General features: G+C 40.0%; 1 protein-coding gene across 5 annotated transcripts in view; it reads right to left on the reverse strand.

Moving 5' to 3' along the window:
* Positions 1-11,461: 11,461 nt before the first annotated feature.
* The window catches only part of mast4 (microtubule associated serine/threonine kinase family member 4), a 124,416-nt gene continuing 115,440 nt past the window's right edge, over positions 11,462-20,437 (reverse strand). For 4 of the 5 annotated variants that reach the window (XM_042509471.1, XM_042509470.1, XM_042509469.1 and 1 more), the window contains 4 exons: positions 20,204-20,326; positions 19,733-19,869; positions 18,592-18,776; positions 11,462-18,494 (listed from right to left, as the gene is read on the reverse strand). In XM_042509471.1, the coding sequence (XP_042365405.1) occupies positions 14,977-18,494; positions 18,592-18,776; positions 19,733-19,869; positions 20,204-20,326 (3,963 nt within the window). In that variant the 3' untranslated portion in view covers positions 11,462-14,976. The remainder of the gene's footprint in view (positions 18,495-18,591; positions 18,777-19,732; positions 19,870-20,203; positions 20,327-20,437) is intronic. The other variant, XM_042509472.1, reaches the window with a different exon arrangement.

Here is a 20,437-nt window from a genome sequence, read left to right on the forward strand (position 1 = left end):
TGCTTTTGGGAATCATTTGGGACAAAAAGTCTCTTTTGATTCTCCAGTTATCTGGGACGACCTCAATCCTGCACTTATGTTAATCCATCCGTTGCAGTGCCATGCAGTTGGTGCCTGTGACACAGGACTGAACCAAAGCAGATTTCCAGCGATCTACAAACCCGAATGGCATACTCACAGTCTGTGCCAGGGCCTCTTACGCAAATTCAGCCAGCTGTGGCTGTTTGGGGCTGTGCGTGCACGGAATGTGTTTACATAACGCTCAATCAGGCCTTTTTTTTCCCCCTTCATACAGCAGGGCCTATAGAAAGTTGAAAGCATGTTCGGATTCTTTAAATTAATTTTTTTTAAATCTGTCTTCGTGTCCGTTGTAAGGCACTAGGGATTTTTGATTTATCTCACCTGGTTTGGTTCATTACTATTAAGATGCAGAAATCATACACTGTGGCTGGAAGAGTGAAGCAGATAGTATGTTAACTCTCTGAAACCTTAACAAGATGGCTTTATTTCTTTCAAAAACATGGAAGAGGGTGATGAGCAACTGAACAAGAAATGGCCCAGAAGTTAGCAAAAAAAAAATAGTGAAAAGTCACACAAAAAATCACCAGAAAAGAGAAAAAAAAATAATTTAAAAAAAAAAACAAACCACAACAAGGAAATTACCTCCAGAAAGTGCTTAAATAATATTAAATAAAATAATAATAACAAAAATAACAATTTTCTGTTACATAATTTCAAATATATAATTAACAAATTTATAAATGTAGTTTTCTAGCTATTTTTCCCTTGTTTTTGTTAATACCTTATAATCCCCCCCAGCTAATTTTCAGATCATTAACTTGTCACCTTTAACTATTTTTTTGCAGTTTGCAGGACATTTCTTACCGAGTTGCTCGTTACTTTTTTCCCCATGTTTTTGAAAGAAATTAAAACAATGTTCTCAGGTGTCAGAGGTTTAAGTATTCATACCCGATTCTTTTCTGTAGTTTGAATAAACATATTAAATGTGGGATGAGGTTAGATTTAGCTAGCCCCAGGGACTGTCCCTTTGTTAACTTTGGATAGAAACTGTTGTGTAAATGTGTCTTTGTAGTTGTCCAATCTGAGTATGAACATGCAGTAGAAACAGCTCACTGTGGGGTTCAAAGTCTAGTTTCAGTTACTATTTGAGCAGGGCAGTTGCAACGATGCATGATGGGTCAAAACATTTCAAAAGACACATTTTAGACCCACATCCCCACCTTTACATGACACAGAAAGGCTTTTTCTCTTGCACTTTCAAAAGAAAATTATGAATCATAACTATTAATGTTGTGCATAAGTTAATCATCATGCCTGAAATTCAATGCTCACTAGAGATTAAATTTAGTGTCTATTTTATAGGGAATGAAAGAGTGAGCGAGGCACTGATTTAGGACCCAGCCTAAGTCTGATTTCAGCAGTGGTGAAAGAAGTATTCATATGCTTCTGTAAAGTAAGGTAGCAAACCCCAATGAAAGAATACTAACTTTGAAGTAAGATTCCTGAATTTAAAATCTTAGGTAATATTACACAGGTATTATCAGCAAAAACAAAGTTATAAATCAAATGTAAAAGTACACATTAGAGAGAATGGTCCTCTTTAAAGACATACTGTATATCTGATCAGAAAACACTTTTCATCATTTTAGACAGCATGGAAAATTATGCATTCAACAATTTGACATCTGTGTGGGGTGGTCATTAGCTCACCTGGTAGAGCGGGCGCCCCATGTACAAGGGTTTTGTCCTCGACACTGTGGCTGTGGCTTTGATTTTGGCCTGTGGCCCTTTGCTGCACGTCATCCCCTTTCTCTCTCCCCCTTCATCTGTCCTGTCTAGTAAAGGAAAAAAGCCAAAAAAAATTATCTTTAAAAAGTGTTAGACATCCTAACACTGAATTTCAGTCAACTGACATCACAACCTAAATTCAAACAAAAATGACATTGAACAGTGCTGGTGGGTTGATAAGCAGTGCATTCTAAAGGACTCAAATTAAATTCATAATGAATCAAATAATTGCACCTTTCAACTGTGTGGATTAGTTTTAAGAAAGATAATAACACGAAGGGTAGAAGATAGATTTATTAGTCATTTTTTAAACAAAGTTTAAAAAACAAAATTACATTTGTCCTTGATCCTGATTATCCTGTCCCCGATACCGTAAAATCAAAAAACAGTCAGTTAAAGTGTAGCTAATTTCAACAATTTAGACTGCTGGGCAGTTCAAACTATTGAGTTTTATCTGTCAAATCTTAAATTTGACTGTAAAATGACTGGTGACTACAGATGTCAGACAATGTAGGGCCATAAATAGTTGAATATTTTCCACCAAAATGTCAAATAAGGAAAAAAAGAAAGACTCTGTGTGTTGTCAACTGAGCCTTCTGTTTTTTGTTATGGTTAGCTGGTCTGGCTAGCTAATTTGTGCTACTTTTGCACCGCGCTCATGGTTACCACTGATATCAGGATGGCGTCGTTGTGAAGGAATAGTGCTCACCCTTCAGGTTCCCCTTGACTAGCCCTGTTAGCTCGGTCAGCACTGTTGCTTTTGTTTAGCGCTGTTTGTGGAGTTAGTGTCAATAGCCTCTGGTCACAAGCCAGCAGCTAAAGCCCTTGTTAAGCGAAGTTTATGTTAGCACTGTTAACTGCTAGCTGCTAGCTGCTAGCTCAGGCACTTCCATGTTGACAACCATGTGCAGACAACGCTCTGAATTTCACGCAGAGCCTCTTACAGTGCAAATACTTCAAAAATTCACTATATGTAGTGCTTTCATTGATGTACTATTAAATTAGGGTAATTAGGTAAATTATGTGGCCAACTTTGTTGTAGTTGCGTCTACAGTAAAGTCTTAACAACAGTAAATGTGGTGCACATGGGGGCTTCTGGCACACAGGTAGACGGTTGAGATGGCATTTTCAGCACTAAAGATCGAACTGTTTAGAAACATTTTGTCACTTTTGGTTTTATCTGCAGGTTTGCAGGCAGCAGTTTCAGGACCGCAGATCTAGGACCCTCGTTTTTCCTCTTTAAAGGTTTATTCCATCAAAATATTACTTTACAAGTACCACCAAAATATTATTTTATAAGGATACTAAAGAAGTACTTGCATTTTAAAAGGTCTATTCCAAACAAATAACAAATACTTTCAATAGCATAGCCTACTGAAATAGGTTACTACTTTCCGCCTTGCAATTCAACTTGGTTCCTCAAGAGTTCGAGACGGGTTTCGAAATGTCACATGATCATGTCAAAAACAAAGGGTTTTAAATGAAAGGACCACGGGAAATGATGGCATTTGAGGTGTTGTGTGTGTTGATTAAACAGAGATTTGTAAGGACTGTGCTACAGTAGATAGATAGATAGACAGATCAATAGATATCATAATTATTATTATTATTATTATTTCAATAATTCTGCCCACGGACGCCAATGTTGAGCAAACAGGTTTTGAAACGTTTCAAAACAATGGTTTGAAAGTGTTGAAATGTTTCAAAGTAGACGGCACAGGCTCAACCTCTCCAAAGTGATGGCTCAGACTGCAGTCCCATTTTCCTGAGGCGGAGAATCAGCGCCTGATCTGTGTTAAGCCCTGGAGCTTAAATCCCTCTCAGACGCTCATTAATGCGCGCGGTGTGGGACCACACCGGGGTTGTGTCACTCTCCTGAGCCCAGACCCCTGCCCTGTGTCTGACTGAGGGATCTTCTCCTCCCCCATCCTTCTTCATCCTCTTCCATATCTTCTTTAACCGCTGTCTCTCATCCTCTCCCACCTTTTGACCCGCCTCGCTCCTCACCCCCTCCACAGGTATCTGTCAACAGAAAACGGAAAGAGTCAAGAAAAGAGGGATAGTCATTCAGCGGGATATTGCTCTCACAAAGAGAGGCAGTTTGATGTTGGACATACAAGGCTGGAGCTATGATTTCAAAGGTGAGGGGGACACAGTTAGTATGGCCAAAAACCCTTTAAAAGGACATTCATTTTTCAGATGGTATAATGGCAGTATACCACAGCATTTTATAATGTATCACTTACTCACCTCTCCACTTTTTACATGCAGTCCCTGCATCCTGCTAATCACCTTTTGGGCTACTTGTTGCTGCTGAGTAACAGACAAAATCAATTATTTCCACAAAATAAAAGTACTTTGAGTGAAGAATTATATTAATATAATGTAATTTTAACTACCTTCTGACAGATGTTCAAACATGATCGCATATTAATATTTTTAATGTAATTTTAGCTAACTTAAAACAGATTGTGTCTGAAGACATCGTTGGACATGACATGGACATTGCTAACCAAGATTTTTTAATTTGCTGTTAACTCTGGCTATAGATAGGCTGCTTTTCCACATGATATAAGCAACTATATATATATATATATATATATATATATATATATATATATATACACACACACACACACACACACACACATATATATTATATATATATATATTGATATATATATATATATATATATATATATAGGCCCTGTTAAAATTGACTTAAACTACATTTGCAAGTGTCATGAGGATCTTTCTAGCATACAATTCTGAGAAAAGCCGAACTTTTCCTGCAAGTGCATCACAGCACGTATTCTTACTGAGAGCACTCTAAGCCTCACTGAGGAGGTCATTGAGAGTTTGGCTGGAGTTTTGCTTGGCTTGACTGAAAACGTAAGAAAACAGAAAAAGGCTTCTGTGGTCAGCAAAGCTTGGAACATGACTGGGGGAAGCAGATTGTGAAATTTTTATCCATCCATCCACCCGCTTGTCCTCGAGGGTCACAGAAATGGATTCTTTTATTTGCCATTACTCATTGCTGTAATTTGCTGTTACTCAGCGTCTCGATGATTTGTGTGTTTAAAAAATGGCCGCTGTGTGTGTGTGTGTGTGCGCACGTCTCTCTTCTTGCCATTTCAAACAGTGATGTTCTGACACTGTGTTGTGCAAGAGGCAAAGTTCACATCTCATCACGATGAATGACTAACAGAAATAAAGCAGCAAGTGATGATTGGCAGAATCCAAGCAGAATCTGAATGACCTGTTGGTCATCTGAGAGCCACAACTGGGACAAGTTTGGCTGCATTTCTGCTTCACTGATTACTTATGAAGCTGGATCAAGAAGAAGTAGTTGAGTGCCATTTTAAAAGGAAATTCCCTAAAATTTGGGAAAGTTATGTTTACATTATAATCATCAGAACACATTGTGTGTATCTGTGAGACCTGGCGACCATGTTGAGGGCATTTTCTTTGACAAAGCAGATGGTTTTGAATATTTCAAACTGTGCAGTGTTCACACCCTTGTGTTAAATGGTGCATTGTTGCACTTATTTTCGTGTTCTCACCACTAACTGTTGGTTAGGGGAACTGCATGAAAACTTTTACACATAATATAAATAAAACAGGGGCTTGCTCTGAAAAATATTGCTCAATAACATAGTGGCCAAAAATATGACAGCGTAGCTTTAATAGTGGTTTAACATGAGGTACATTTACCAAATTGTTTTTTGAGCTTTCGATTGTATCTGAAATGGAGACAAATCCATGACAAAAGAACCAACTTAAATTTACTAAGAAGATCATGAGATGTGTTTGAAAGCTATTTTAAAAGGCTAGTAAGAAGAAAATTGGGTTAAAGGGGAGCTCCACCAATTTTACACATCAAAGTCTGTTTAAGAGTCTTGGGGAGTACTGATGTATTATGAAAATAGCAGCATACAGCTTTTTGTGTCTGTAGAGGGAGCTTAATAAAGTCTAATAATCTGCCTCGAGTGATGTCACTTGAGTCAGTGTGGGCTGGTGCTGAAGACTACTAAGACAGAAAAAAGTTAGCTATTAAGCCCTCTGTAGTCACTCAATTAGCATGTTATCACCCCATTAAATACTATTATATGTGGTTAAAGCTTCATGGATATGGGTCAATATGGGCCTGCTACATTTTAAATATAACACTGGTAGGTTCAGGAGGCCATTATAAGCTCATTTAAAGGATGTTAATGGTTCGTTACGTCTCATTTCTTAGGTTTAGGTGCCAAAACAATGAGGTTTGATTCAAAAAAAGATTATGGTTGGGTCCTGTGTTTGTCGGTGGTCACGTTGCATTGTGGGTACTGTAGGCACCAGATTTGAACAAGAAAAACCAATGTGCATAATAAGAAGGATAATCCCTGATTCTGCCTCATCAAATTTGAGACTTGATAATTTGCCTTTAGTGATGTCACTTGAGTCAGCATTTGGTTGGTGCTGAAGCCTACTCAGACAGAATGAAGTGAGCTAACTATCCAACTGGAGTGTTATCAGCTCATTAAATGGCCATTATCTGTGGTTATAGGCCTCGTAGATATAGGTTAGTATGGGCGTGCTACACCTACTGGTAGGTTCAGGAGGTTATTATCAGCCCATTCAGTGATTATTAAGAGTTTGTTAGGTTCAATTATCTCTGGTTTAGCAGCCAAAATGACGTAGTTAGGTATAGAAAAAGATCATAGTTTGGTCCTTTGTTTATCTTTTGTGTGTTTGTCTGTCAGTGGTCAGGTTGCATTGCGGGTAATGTAATTAACCATTTTTAACAATTAAGAAAGGTGCAGAAAAAAGATATCTTTGATTCTGTTTCATCAAATTTGATATGTATTTTTAACTATTATGAGTCTGACAATGTTATAGAGGTGCAATACTTAATCAGTGGCGTACCTTTACTTGTACAAAAAAGCCTTTACTTGTACAAAAAAAGGGGGACTGACTGTATGGACACTCAAAAGTAAAGTCTCGATGTGTTTAAATGGATTTCACAGAGGTCTGTGTGACTGTTTCCTGCAGCACCTTAAGTCCACACCTAAAAAACAAACAGCAGTATCACATGTCTGTTTATGGACTAAAATGAAGTCATTGTATAATGATACATCTTAACTGAATGACACAAGCACATTCACAAAGCGTATAAACTCTATAAACTCACAATGAGGAATAACTCTGAGAGCATTCGATGAGCCAGCACCATTTTGTATAGCTAGTTAGCACACCCACTATTTAGCAGCCTTACACAGAAACCACAATATCATGCAGTCATACATCATCATCCTCTCATTTCACTGTAACTACACAGGCCTGGAAGAAGGTTTTAATCAACTTGCTCTTTGTGTTTTGCCACACAAAGAGTCTCTAAAAAAGCTCTTCAAGTCCCAGAAACTATTTCAAACTGCACATTTCATCACGGCTGCATGAGATTCAGTTATAATCGAGTGTTTATTTATTTTATTGTTGCAACACCAGTACTTCCATGAATTCTGAAAATAATATTCTGCTGTTGGTAACCCAGACCGTCCACAATCTTCATATTGTGTACTTTCACTCGCCCACATTCAGCCAGCCACCACCCACCCACATACACACAAACACACTTTTACTTGGACATTGCATCATTCGTATGACTTCGCAGAAGGGGACTTTGTCAACACTGAAATGTGTGAACATGTCACATGATTGACTGGTTGGTTGTAGAGCACATATAACAGTTTGAACAGTTGCACAACCATCGAGAATATTTTTACTGCTTGTCCTTTTCCGAAATGATCAAAAGCGGCTAGAATACTTAAATAATATCTACAGGATTACATGACATAAAGCAGCTTTAATGAGCAAAGTCAGCAATGTGGAATTCATGGCAGAAAAATATCAGCCCGTTCTTAAAAACAGTCTTGCAGAAAAAAAGAAGTAACCACACAGAAAGCAAAAAACCAGAAACCATAACACTACAGGAAAAGTTTTGAAGCATTTCTAACACGAGATTGAACCCTCTCCTACACAATGAGCTCGCCTCTCCCTGTGTGCGTGATGGGCCTGTGGCTGAGGACTACAGCTCGGCCAGAAGCCATTAGTTGCAACATGAGATATGAGAGCTGGGCTGGAGTTTTGGCTTCCCCCCAAGTCACAGAATGTACTTGAACGGATTCCAGCCGCAATAGTTAATACAGGCCAGAGTGGATTTATCTAGCTGCGACTCAGATTGCACGTGTCTACACGGACAAGCAATCTTCCCACCACCGTTTTTAACGTCTCTACTTCTTTATTTGTGACTTTTACTTGTTTCACTCGTCGTCTAAATGACCACAAACTCCTTAAAGGCACATACATAAAGAAAATAAGATGTTTTTAGACATTTTATCACAGCTTAAGTATACTGTTAACATTGTGAGTCCATCTCTTTGGTCAAGAATTAAAAACAATATCTCAACAACTATTGAGTGGATTGCCATGAATTTTGGTACTGACATGCATGGTCCCCAGAGGGAGGATGTTGCTGACTCTGATGATCTCTGATGTTTTTACCTATAGTCGGCATTTTTAACATTTGTGAAATGTCTCGACCAATGACTGTATGTAAAGATGGATAGCATAACACTACACTAAAAGTTAGTATTTTATAGTATTACATAGTAATACATACTAGCGCCACCATGAGGTCAAAAGCTTGATTTGTCCCATGACCAAAAACGTAACAACATTCCCATCAGCCTCAGCCGTACTTTGTGTTGTGCTAATTAGCAAATGTTAGCCACTGCACTAAACTAAACTGATGAATGAGGAAAATGTTACTTGCTAAAGATAAGACGTCCAGTTTTGTGTCTTTTGCCGTTTCTCTCTACAATGCACGCACACATACGCACACAACCCACTGATAACAATGCACGCAGTCAGTCACATCATTAGCATTGATCTGTCTTTCTAAAATGGATTACAGAGCAGCAGGCCTGCAATCTCTGGAGGCAGTCAGATAGAGAATGAAGATACATTTTATTATACTCACAATCCATTATCTACGCGATAAAATAGCATTTGTTTTATTTATTAAGTGACATTAAAGAGAGCGAATGTTGAGGGGGAGCGTTCAAGAGGTGAACATGTCAAAACTTCCACAAGAGATAATGATCCACAGCAGTGTTTGCAGAGTCTGATGAAAGGTGACAACAAAGGGAATAGGGATGGGGGGGGTGCTCAGAAGATTTTGTTTTACTTCCTTGTAGCACATAAAATACACAGACGAGCTTCAAAGGCAGATGGGAAAGTGATATTATCAGTATATTATCAGTCTGTTGCGTCAGTTTGAGGAGGTGAGATATAAAGGGCACTGGCGCCAACTGGTATTTTGATATACAATACATACATTTAAGGAAAAAGGTTAACGTTTTTTACACTACAGCTATGATAATACAAAGATAGGAGCCTACAGCTGCAATGAAGCATGAGACATGTTTTTTTTTTCTTTTCAGGGTGGAAATTCCTAATTCCTAAATTAGTTAGCACAGTGTTCTTTCTCCACCCTGTAAGGGCTTCTTGCTGCTGCAACACCCACCTCTCCCATCCCAGGCCCTCCAAATTCATTCCTCTATTAAATATTTTTGTTCAGAAATCAGTCTGTGTGGACACTTATCCATCTCATTAACCGTTGGCCAAATTGGCTTGATTTCTTTAAAAAAAACATGATGGCAATTAGCAACTTCACAAGAAATGTCCCAAAAATTAGTAAACAGAAGAAAATTATCTGAAAATAAGCAAAAAAAAAAACCTGATAATTGTCAAGTCATTTTCTTGACACCTTTTTTTTCGGACATAGACACACACACACACACACACACATTGTGCTGAGTCTTTTTTTTTTCTTTTCCCCCATATTTTCAAAAGAAATACAACCAAATATGTCAAACAAATGTTTATCAGTTTCCACAGGTTTAAATGCTTATGAAAGGTGTTTCACAGCAAAACTGATTTAATCCATGTTCTAAAGGGTTAACACATATGCAAAGACAGCTATTGAACATCAACAGGAAGGAAGAAGGACCTATTGTGCTCATCTGATCAAAGAAAGATGTATTTACCAAGAAAAAAATGTCATAAATGTAGTAGCACAGGAATACAAATATTACACATTGATGTCAGAATATGTAGAAATTTGAAATTCTCCAACTTAATGCATATTTATGTTCTGTGCATTAGTGTTTGGAGGTTCTAAATGTTAATCTATATAAAAAACAGCATAAATATGCAGCTTTATCTTATAGGATTTCCATACACTACACTGCACCACATTTGTCCTCTGTAGATCTGCTGAGTAGATGATGCATAACAGAGTATCTATCTGAGCAGTAGTCTCTGCAGCACACAGATGGAAGAATACTGCCCCCTGTTGGTGTTACTCTGCACAACCACATATCAAAGATTTGTATGTGAAACTTGGATTGACGTCAGTTTTCTTGCGCTGTGCTCAGATGCCTTTCAGAGGTTATTTGATCATTTAAAACCTACACAAATAAGTTTGATTTATTTCTAAAACATGGAAGAAAAGGCAATGATCAATTACAAGAAATTAGTAAAAGTTGACAAGAAAATGACTTGAAATTAGCTTTTAAAAAGGGGAGGATTATCAGAAAATTCTCCCAAAAAAAGAGAATTTGTAATTATTATAAATATGACTATATAATTATCTATAATTTGTTCAGAAAATGTTAAAAATATTCAAATATATTAAATAAATAAACACACAAACACACACACACACACACACACACACACAAATATAATTTTTTTTCCCAGTACTTTTTTAGGTCATTTACTTTTGTAAAATAATTTTTTGCAGACTTTTGGGCCATGTCTTGGTATTGTTCTCATCCCCATGGTTTTGAAAGAAACCAAACCAATATGCTCAGGTTTCAAATGGTTAACTGCTGTTTAATGCATCTTTTGGCCCTCTGGACCCTTTAGGAATCTCAGACAGGCTCCGACTTTACTATAAGATCTTATGGTAATGCTTTATTTGACAGATATGTAATTTGCTGGGAAGTTTTTAAATAAGAAGTGTATTTTGGGGGAACATCACTGCCTGACAAATAGCACTGAAGGCTACCTTGAAGCCCTGCAAAGAGTGGTTCGTACATCTGAACATACTATCGGTATTGCTCTACCTGCATAAAGGATGTTTACACCAGGTGCTGCAAGAATAAGACCGGGAGAATCATTAGATCCCATCCACCTGGATAACTGCCTTTTCTCCCTGTTGAGATAGACAGTAAGAAAGTACTTGTTAGTTCAAATGCTAGGTAAAATGGCCAGCGTTACAGAGATAGATTTAGATAACTTCTCTGTTTAAATTCGATGAAAAAAGTTACTCATATTTAAGGACGGGCCACTTTGAGGGACAGGCTGTCTGCTGATAGGATCCTCGGTCTCAGTCAGAGCCACTCCTCGCTCCTCCGCAGCACCAGCCTCTCGCACAAATCCAGCCACTTCTGGCTCCAAAAAACATCAAGATGACAACGTACGAAATGCTGAACCCAAGGCTTCACAACATACCAAAAAACAACACAGCATAGCTACGTCCATTTTTTTTTTTACAGTCTATGGTTAATCCATGCCATGTATCAGAAGAGAAATAAAAAAATAATTTATAATTCCATTTTATTTTCAGTATTACGCAACATTAGAAGTATAAATATCTGTTTTAATATACAACATTTATGACATCCATAGAGCTTTCCTTGGGCAAAATACAAAACTCAAAACACTTTTATTGCACATATTCTAAAAGACAAACCATCAGAAGCAAGTTCATCTAATACTAGTTTTGCACAGAGGAAGAAAAAAAAACAAAAAACGGGGAACTGAAAAGACAAGCAGAGAAAGAAGAAGAACCTGACGTGGGAAAAGACATTGATTACAGCACAAACAAATGTTCTTATTAAACATCCTGGTGGCAAAGGGGAGCAAAGTCTCACATTACTAGAAACAACATTATCTCGGACACGGAACATAGATTTGGCAAATCAACAATATACAAAATATACATCCATGATGCTTTGTAAACAAACATTGAATGTGCTTTGAGGGTTTAAATGTCAGTCGTTGCAGGAAAGAAAAAGTATGGGAGGGAAAAATGTTTGTTCAAATAAAATTCAGTGATTCATTTAAATCAGAAGGGAATTCATAAACAATTTCAACTCCAATTTCACTTTTCTCTGCCTTTGAAGTGAATATTGGCAAATATTAAGGTGCGTTTTTTTCCTCTCACACTACATTAGCAATACATTAATATCTAATGCAAGTAAACAGATTCTTTAACATTAAAAATCTCTGCAATCAATCTCATGTGTTTCAGTGTCATTCTCAGATACAGTTTGCCGTTCAGATAAACTGTATTCTCCATCGTGTTTGACTTTTCAAAATAAGAGTATATGTAGACAAGATTATTGTTTTTACACAGCCAGCACAACAGAGCAAATACTGCATTACATACTTAGTGTCTGAGGCTACTCTCTGGTTCTTGTTTAGGGTTTGCAATCATTTCAAGGCATCTACAGTATAGAAACACCTGTTTGTGAGTGTGAGCGAGTAAATTAGAGAAAGTGAATGCGGATATATGACAGCTTATATTTTTAGTACCAAGTATTAAAACATCAATGTATGTTGTCGACATGAATTACGCAAATAATCAGGGTTTCTTATATAAAAATGCTTACCCAGTGAAGCTTTAAGCCTTCTGCTGCTCATTATGAAGAGTCCTTTGAAACATCGAAACACTCACACACGACTTAAACAACACCGAGACCGAAACCTGACATAGAAATCCGTTAAAAACCCTGACGGCGAAGTTCTCTGTGTACTGTAATCTTATCTCACTCATGCGATCTTGAGGGGAAACTCTGATTTTTTTTTTTACGTGGCCCCTATTTTTCCACTTTTTTTTGTTTAAGTGACCAATGGGAAATTTTTTTAAAATGAGTACATTATTGAGTGCGAGGGCCTCGGCTGCAATAGTAAAAAACCCTGCAATGGATTTCCTAATGGCAACTGTGAACTGTTGATTTACAACCACTAAAAGTGCATTTTTTTTGCCATCGACAGGCTCAGATTGTTATTAGAAGTGTCTGACAGCATTTAGGAAAAGATTTTCTTTACATTTTGCTAATCTGGTCTGTTTGTTAGTGTAATCAAGTCTTTCCAAAGCAGATTTTTCCACATTGTCAAAAACAGCTAAATATTCAGCCATGAAAATCTTTTAAATAACTACAACAATCACCTCCTAGCATTCCTCTCTCATAGTGTCACTAACGTTTCTGCTAGGTGAGTAATGATACATCTGGACTGATACAATAATCCAATCACCAACTATCCAATATTATCAATGCAAAGTCAAAACTTTGATACATATCGTCTTTTTCAAGACGCTTTGATTTTTAAATTTCCATGGCGTTTGGGCATAATAGCTTATCACCAGGCAGATTGTGGTATTCACTGATATCATCTCATATTGATCACAGACCATTGAGTTGAATAAAATCAACATCATGTCATGGCAGACATTGTGATATCAGCAAATATCATATTGCTGTCCAAATAATAATGAAACTTGTGATTTACATCGCTTCCGCTGATGTTTTTCTTGCAACAAGTCACTGCTCAGAACAAGACTTCTCCTTGGGTGAGACTTGGTCACGCTAACAAACAGATCAGCAAAAGGTAAAACATTTCAAATATCTGTGGCTTTCTTCTTCGGTGTCTTCTTCATGTTTTCAGACACTGCTAATAACAAACAATGAGCCTGTCAGTGACAAAGAATATCATTTTTAATGGACATAAATTGATGGTACAAACATGCCCGAGTACTTTTAGTGACTTAGACGCGTAAACAAGGGAGAATTGGGTCAAGGTTAAAAAAAAAATCAAAGTTTCCCTATAAAATCCCTCTGCACAGATCTGGACATAACAAGAGCTGATGCCTCAAGTCTTGTGAAAGCTCCTACAGTAATTACTGGCAAACAGAATATCAGCGTCATCTCATTAATCAAACGCAACATTTCATATTTTACACAGTCATCTCTCTTTAAACCACAGTCAGCCAGCAAACACATCATCAACAATAAAGACATTCGTAGGAAATGCTGACAACCCTCACAGTTTTGCTATTTAATGCTACATTTTTTAGAAACAGCCGCGTTCCCCCCTTCATGCCCTCCTCTCCCTCTCTCGTCAAGTTTAATTTGGAACATGTGAAAACATGTTAAAGTCACAAAGAAGATGATGCCTTGGATGAGATACATCACAGTAGCTTACTTAAGACCACAGAGTCATCAAGCAGATACTCTTAATATTGAGCATACAAACGAAATCTATACATATAATACAAACGACAATCATGTAAGCCCATGAATCCCAGTTTTACAGTGTCAATAATATTTACACCATATTGCATAAAAATCAAAAATATATGTACACATGTCAGAGGAATGTGAATAAACACCACAGCTTGCTAAGAACAGCAAGGTTTTATTTCCCATAATTCTAAGGCCCCTTCACTAATTTTTAATTTCTAGAACCGTGAGATGATTCCGAATTTATTTGTTTTTTTAAGTTTTAGGTGAAAATCACAGGACATAGTGCATTCCCTCTGTGTACCACTGCACAAAAAAAAAAAAAACCCAAAAAACAACATAAAAAGAATTGGATTAAACAATCGTGATACGACTGCTGGAGCAGAACTGTGTGGTCTACTGCATTAAAAGACTTCAGGTCCTCCAAGTCTCGAAGTTAAGAGTGCAATTCAAAAAATCATTTATGGCACTGACTCTACAGTACATCGCAAAAACCTCTGTAAGGCTCCTCCCTGTTAGCCCCTGACGTACTGATTGCACAAAGCAGAAACAAAAAACATTCACCTCGACATCAAAGTAAAAAAACACCAGAAATGATCTGCAAACAATCGCCTACATTCAGACCTACAAACATTTATGTCATCTTATCTCACACACTCCCACAAACACACACACAAACACACACACTCCTACCTGTCCATCAGCATATAACAGCTTGCCCGGTCCTCAAACTAAGAAAAAAGAAAGGCATGATGATGTCTGCACAAACCGTTTTCTAACACCTCTGAAGCGATAATGACAGCCTTTAGTTTCACTTTTTGTTGGAACTCCGTGGCGATTCCTTCTGCTGCTTCCTGCCAGAGTCTCTGTCAGAGGCCATGGTGGCTCTGGACGCATCTTTTTTAGTGTTTTTCTGTGCAGAGGGGACCTCTTGAACAGTGTCTTTTTTCTTCCGGTCCACCTGCTCCTTCTTGCTGGAGGGCAGCTGTTTGTCAGGGGTGGTGGTCCGGGTATCAGGGCCCTTGTGTGCGTCCACTTTGAGTGCCTCAGATTTGGGGCTTTCCTTGGATACCTTGATGGCGCTTTCCTGGGGTGCACAGCTGGGGGTCCTGCCTGAGACAGCTCCACCACTCAGAGTGTCTTTTTTTATGGCAGGTTTGGGCAGCACAGGTGGCGGATCGGGATGGGAGGGAGCTTCGGACAGCGGATGAGGTGCAGCAGCGTCTTTTGGTTTAGAGCCATGATGACTTTTAACAACTTGGGCTTGGTTTTTGGGCGAGGAGTCTTTATGTTTGGCATCAAGACTTTGTTTAATGACTGGCGCTGGAGCTACGGATGTTTTAGAGGTCGGTGATGAAGGGACGGTTTTCGGAGGGAGAGATTTTGGCTTTGAGTCAGAGTTTTCTTTTGTGATGGGAGCTGAAGTTGCTACAGAGCTTTTGGGCTGGGCGAGAGCGGGAGAATGTGTCAGCTGCTGAGATTGCTCCTGCCTGGATGACAGTTTAGAGTCAGGGGTTACTTGGACGTTTGAGAGCGCTAATTCTTTACACAGATCTCTCTGTTTTGAATTTGGACTGCTTTTGACTGCTGGGACGGGAGGACTTTTTGTCTCTGTCTTTGTAGCAGTGTGCGGTACAGGCTGCGTGTCAGGCCTCGACTTACTATTGGGAATCGAAACAGTTTCATTTGCAGCTGCTGAAGCTGAACATTTCTGTTTTGCGGCGTTCACACTGAGAAGACTTTCTTCTTTTTTAGAGGTGCCGTATTCTGATTTGTGTTGTGCTTTTTCAGCTGGACAGTGTTTGGAGAGCTGCTCTGAATCTTTAGTCTTTGGTGAAAAGGTGGCTTCTTTATTCTGTAGCAACGTGCTACCACTCTCTATTGCACCGACAGTGTTTTCCTTTTTGTTTAAGCCCAGTGTAACATTATTTAAAGAGGTGACCACTGTAGACATGTCTCTCTTCTGCTCCACTTTTGCGACACTAACATTAACTTTCTTGCCTGTATCACCGACCAATTTCACAGCTATTCTGTTAGACTGTTCGCCGTCCTTACTAAGAGCTCTTTGTGAGCTGTCCTGACCATCTGATTTCACACTGCAGCTTTTCTCCTGGTGCACGGGACCAGATGCTGTGACAGAAACCTGCGCTTCTGTATTTGAAGAGCAGATGTTGTGCTGTTTTGAGAGCACATTCTCTGGCAGCCGTGCAGAGCTGTTCTGTACATTCACCTCAGAAACAGAGGTCATGTTTGAGTTCTGTGCTGCTTTTTTCTCCCCGCTCTGACGCTGACCTGTATCCAAACCGCAATTTACACTCCGCTTCAGCGACACAGGTAATGGCCCGCTGGCAGCTGCAGCCGCAGTTTTAATGTCTACCTTCAGCTTTGCTGCAGTCAAAGAGACCACTGTGCTGGAGTTGTCGGTGCTCTGTGATGTAGTGTGTGGCGTGACTTCCTGCTGCTCCGCTTCGTCCTCCTGATCTTCATTGCTCACTTCCCGTATGGAGGGTGTTTTTCCACAGGAGGAGAAGTGCGAGCTGTGTCGAGGGGCTCTGTGTTCGTGAGCCAGTGATGAACTGGACTTCAAACCCGTCCTGCTTTCTGGTTTAACAGGAAAGATTGAGGCCTCCACTTTCTGAGCCTTTAATGATTCACTGTGGTGTCTCTCCTGTGTTTTCTCGCCAGTTGTGCTGATTTTCACATCTGTGGCTGCATTGTTTGACTGATCTTTGGATGCAACTATGTTGTTTAAAGAGGCAACAGCTTCAGGGCTCGGGGAGCAGGTCAGGGGGCTCTTCAGCTTGTCAGTTTTCAGTTGAGGGATGGTTATTTGTCTCTCAGCAGGAGTCTGGAGCCAAATCGGAGGACTCAGAGAAACAGTGTCGCTTGTGTTCTCCGCCATTTTGGATAAACAAGTTTCTGTTTTGGAGACTCTGGGCCCTGAGAGCAGGCCGATATCCAGAGTGCCCTCCAGAGGTTTGAGTGAGGAGACATGGCGTCCTTCGAGTTTATATTCGGATGACGTCTTTCGAAGAGGAGACTCTGCAGAGGAGATGAGCTGGAGTTTTTCCACGGCGCTCTCTCCTCTGCCGGAGAAAAGCTTTGGGGACAGACCCTCAGGGCTGGAGTGGACACTTCCAAGTCCGGCCTTCATGTGGTCGTGGGACACGGCCGTGTCCAACTGGAGGCTCTTTGATCTAGTGGATCCAAAGTGCAGGTTTTCATGGATGCCAGAGGACAAGCGGCACATGCAGTCTTCTCGTTCTTCAAACGACAGCCTCTTCCTGGTGAACTCGATGCTGGGAGCTTTAAAGTCCAACCTGTCCGGCTTCGCGTTGTCTTTACTCTGCCTGGAGTGCGGCCACTCGGGGTGAATCGAGCACAGACTTGACCTGAGTCCTCCGTCAGTTTCCCCGCAGCTGCCAGGTGTTTCAGCAAGGCCCTCAGACACACGTGTGTTGAGTTTTTTATAGAGCACGTCTTTAAGTGTTGTGCTGGCAGCTTTGGCCTCCAGAGGGCCAGAGTCTGAGCTGCTCTGTTGTTTGTTTTGGCCTCGGACCAGAAAACTTTCCTCCCTGTCATCGCCACACAAGGGCGATGAGTCACATTCCCGCAGAGCGTCTTGCTTCTGCAGAGACTCTCTCCTCTCTGACCAGTCCTGTCTTTTTGCAACCATCTTGGACTTGAGTTTCTCCTTGTCGAGCTCCTCCACGGACTCCTGCCGGCCCATCTTGCGGGTGATGGGCCTCTTTAGGCAGCCCTGCTCGACGGGTCGAACTCGAGTGATTGCCAAGGGCTCGCACGCCGTTTCTTCCACACTTTGCAAGACGGTGTAATCGCGTTCCCCAGGCCTCAGCTCCTCATCCTGCACCTCCTCCTGCGTCACCTCGAGGCTGTGTTTTCTGGGACACAGGTGCTTCTTATCTCCTGTGTAAGAGGGGGACAGCTTCTCCTCAGACTGGACACGTTTTAAAAGTGGGGAGCGAGGTGGTTCAGCACTTTTCGGTCGCACAATATGCCGTACAATTGTGGGTGGGGAATGTATCTTGGCAGGGAAGGCCTGGGTCGTCTTGGAAATGGCGACAGGGTGACCGGTTAGAAGAGGAGAAGGTGAGCGCTGAGGAGATGTTGGCTGGGGTGTAGGTGAAGGTGTGCGAGCCAAAGGAGAGAGGGGGATGCTGCCGGCAGACTTGCGGCGCCCCTGACGCAGCCTCTGACCGGGCAGTTTGGGGCCGAGGCCGTGGAGGGTGCTGGGACGGATGTGGCCAGAGCCTGCGGGAGAGTTTGGAGCGCTGGAGCTGGGAGAGCTGCTCTGAGAGGAGTTCCCACCTGGAAGGTAAAAGGACCAAACAAAGGAAATCAGTGATTTAACATATAATGAACGAAATTAAATTTAAAGGCATAATTTCTGAGTGAAAGTCTCCACCTGACTGGGTGAAGTCTGGTGTGGGGCGGAGGGCGGCAGTAGGGGAACGAGGGGACAGACTGTGGGTGGGGGAGCCAGGGAGACTCTCACCAGATGACAGAGAGTGGTTGAGAGAGGAGAAACTGCGGCTTGTGTGCAGGAGAGGAGAAGGCTGCATGGCAAAACGTCTGAAAAGGGAGCGCCGCCTGCAAAAAAGCAGTGTGACACATAGAAAAAAGAAATCAGAACACACTCGTGCCTATTTCAAAATGCCTTTATAAAACAAAAACACACAGCTGTAGATGAGCACAATCACTAATAAAACACATTCAAATGTACTGCTGTGTTATATAAAATTACCTTCAATTATTCAAAACTAGAAAAGCAGGAACTAAAATGTCTTTATGTAAAATCTACTGTTGCGTTATGGATTATCAGGTTCCTTACATTTTTCTATTCAACATTTGATTTACTTTATTTCTTATGGCAAAACTTTTTTTAAAAATGGAGCTGCAGAAATATACAAAGCAACATCTAATTAAGCAAAACCTAATAAAACCAACAAACAATATGAAAGTTAGAGTTGCATTATGACTTCACATAAACATTTACTTTTTGGTTTTCGCATATTTTCATAGGCTAAGGGAATAAGTTGTAATAAGTTGGTGCCATATTGCCATTGCAGTTTTATATAATCACAGTTTTGCTTTTCACACATTTCCACAATCTCCTTTAAACATTTTTAGACGCAGAGTAACCCTTCACATATTTACATACTCCGTCAGTGTTGTCAATCTGCCCTCTAGAGGCCAACAGGAAACACTGTAATAACTACACGCTTGTCATTAGATTATTGACTCACTTTCTCTCTGCAGCACAACGGTCAGTCACACATCGGTGACACTGTGTGTCCTTTTAAGTGACACCAATAATGCACTACTGCATTTTAAACACAGCCTCTTCATCTTTTCTTTCTGTAAGTAAACCAGTGCTGACATAAATACATGTGAGCACAGGGATTCTTATATCAAGGACATGTGAGAATAAATCCACATTATGTGGTTAAATAATAATAATGGGGAAAATAAATAATAATGAACAAGAAAAAAATGCCTCTACATCAATAGTGACTAAACTTCAAGTTTGTGTGAAAGATTGGTACCTCTCTGGAGTCTTCTCCTTCTTGGGCTTTTTGGCACATCTCACCATCTTGCTCCTGTAGCTGTTCCTCCTGGCTGGACCGGTTTTTATGGAAGTGTTTTCAAACGGGGTTGTGGAGATGGCCACTTTACTCCCACTCTGAAAAAAAAATTCAGAATAATTTTTATTCTTGCATGTGGTGTCCTAAATGGTTAAACCTTAAGTCAGATCACACCACTGTTCAATTTGGAGGATTTGTTACTTGATTGCAGTCAGGGTTAGATGCCAGTTTTAATAATTTTGGTCTTCAAGTTAATTCCATTTGGGCTATTCAATGAATCTATACTAAATGACAATTACACATTTTCCAAACACCATGAAGCATATTATTATTATCCTGAGCTGAAGTATAATCAAGTAGTATAATCAAATAAAGAAAATCATTCCAAATCAAATAGCTGCAGTTTGAAGGTAAAACTACACTCTTATTTACCTTGAGGAGGAGCTCCACCACCTCAGTGTGGACCAGACCGTGAACTGGCTCTCCGTTCACATGCGTGATGAGGTCTCCGGCTTTGAGTCCTGCTTTATGTGCCGGCCCACCTTCTTCTACATTCTGATTAACAGAAACACACCAGAAAGACAAGATTATCATTGATGTTTCTTCATAACCTTATGGAAGTTCAAGGTTCATTTGGTCCAAAACAAAAGAGAAAAAAAATCATAT

This window comes from Plectropomus leopardus, chromosome 20 (genome assembly GCF_008729295.1).
Source record: "Plectropomus leopardus isolate mb chromosome 20, YSFRI_Pleo_2.0, whole genome shotgun sequence".
In the NCBI taxonomy this organism is placed as follows: Eukaryota; Metazoa; Chordata; class Actinopteri; order Perciformes; family Serranidae; genus Plectropomus; species Plectropomus leopardus.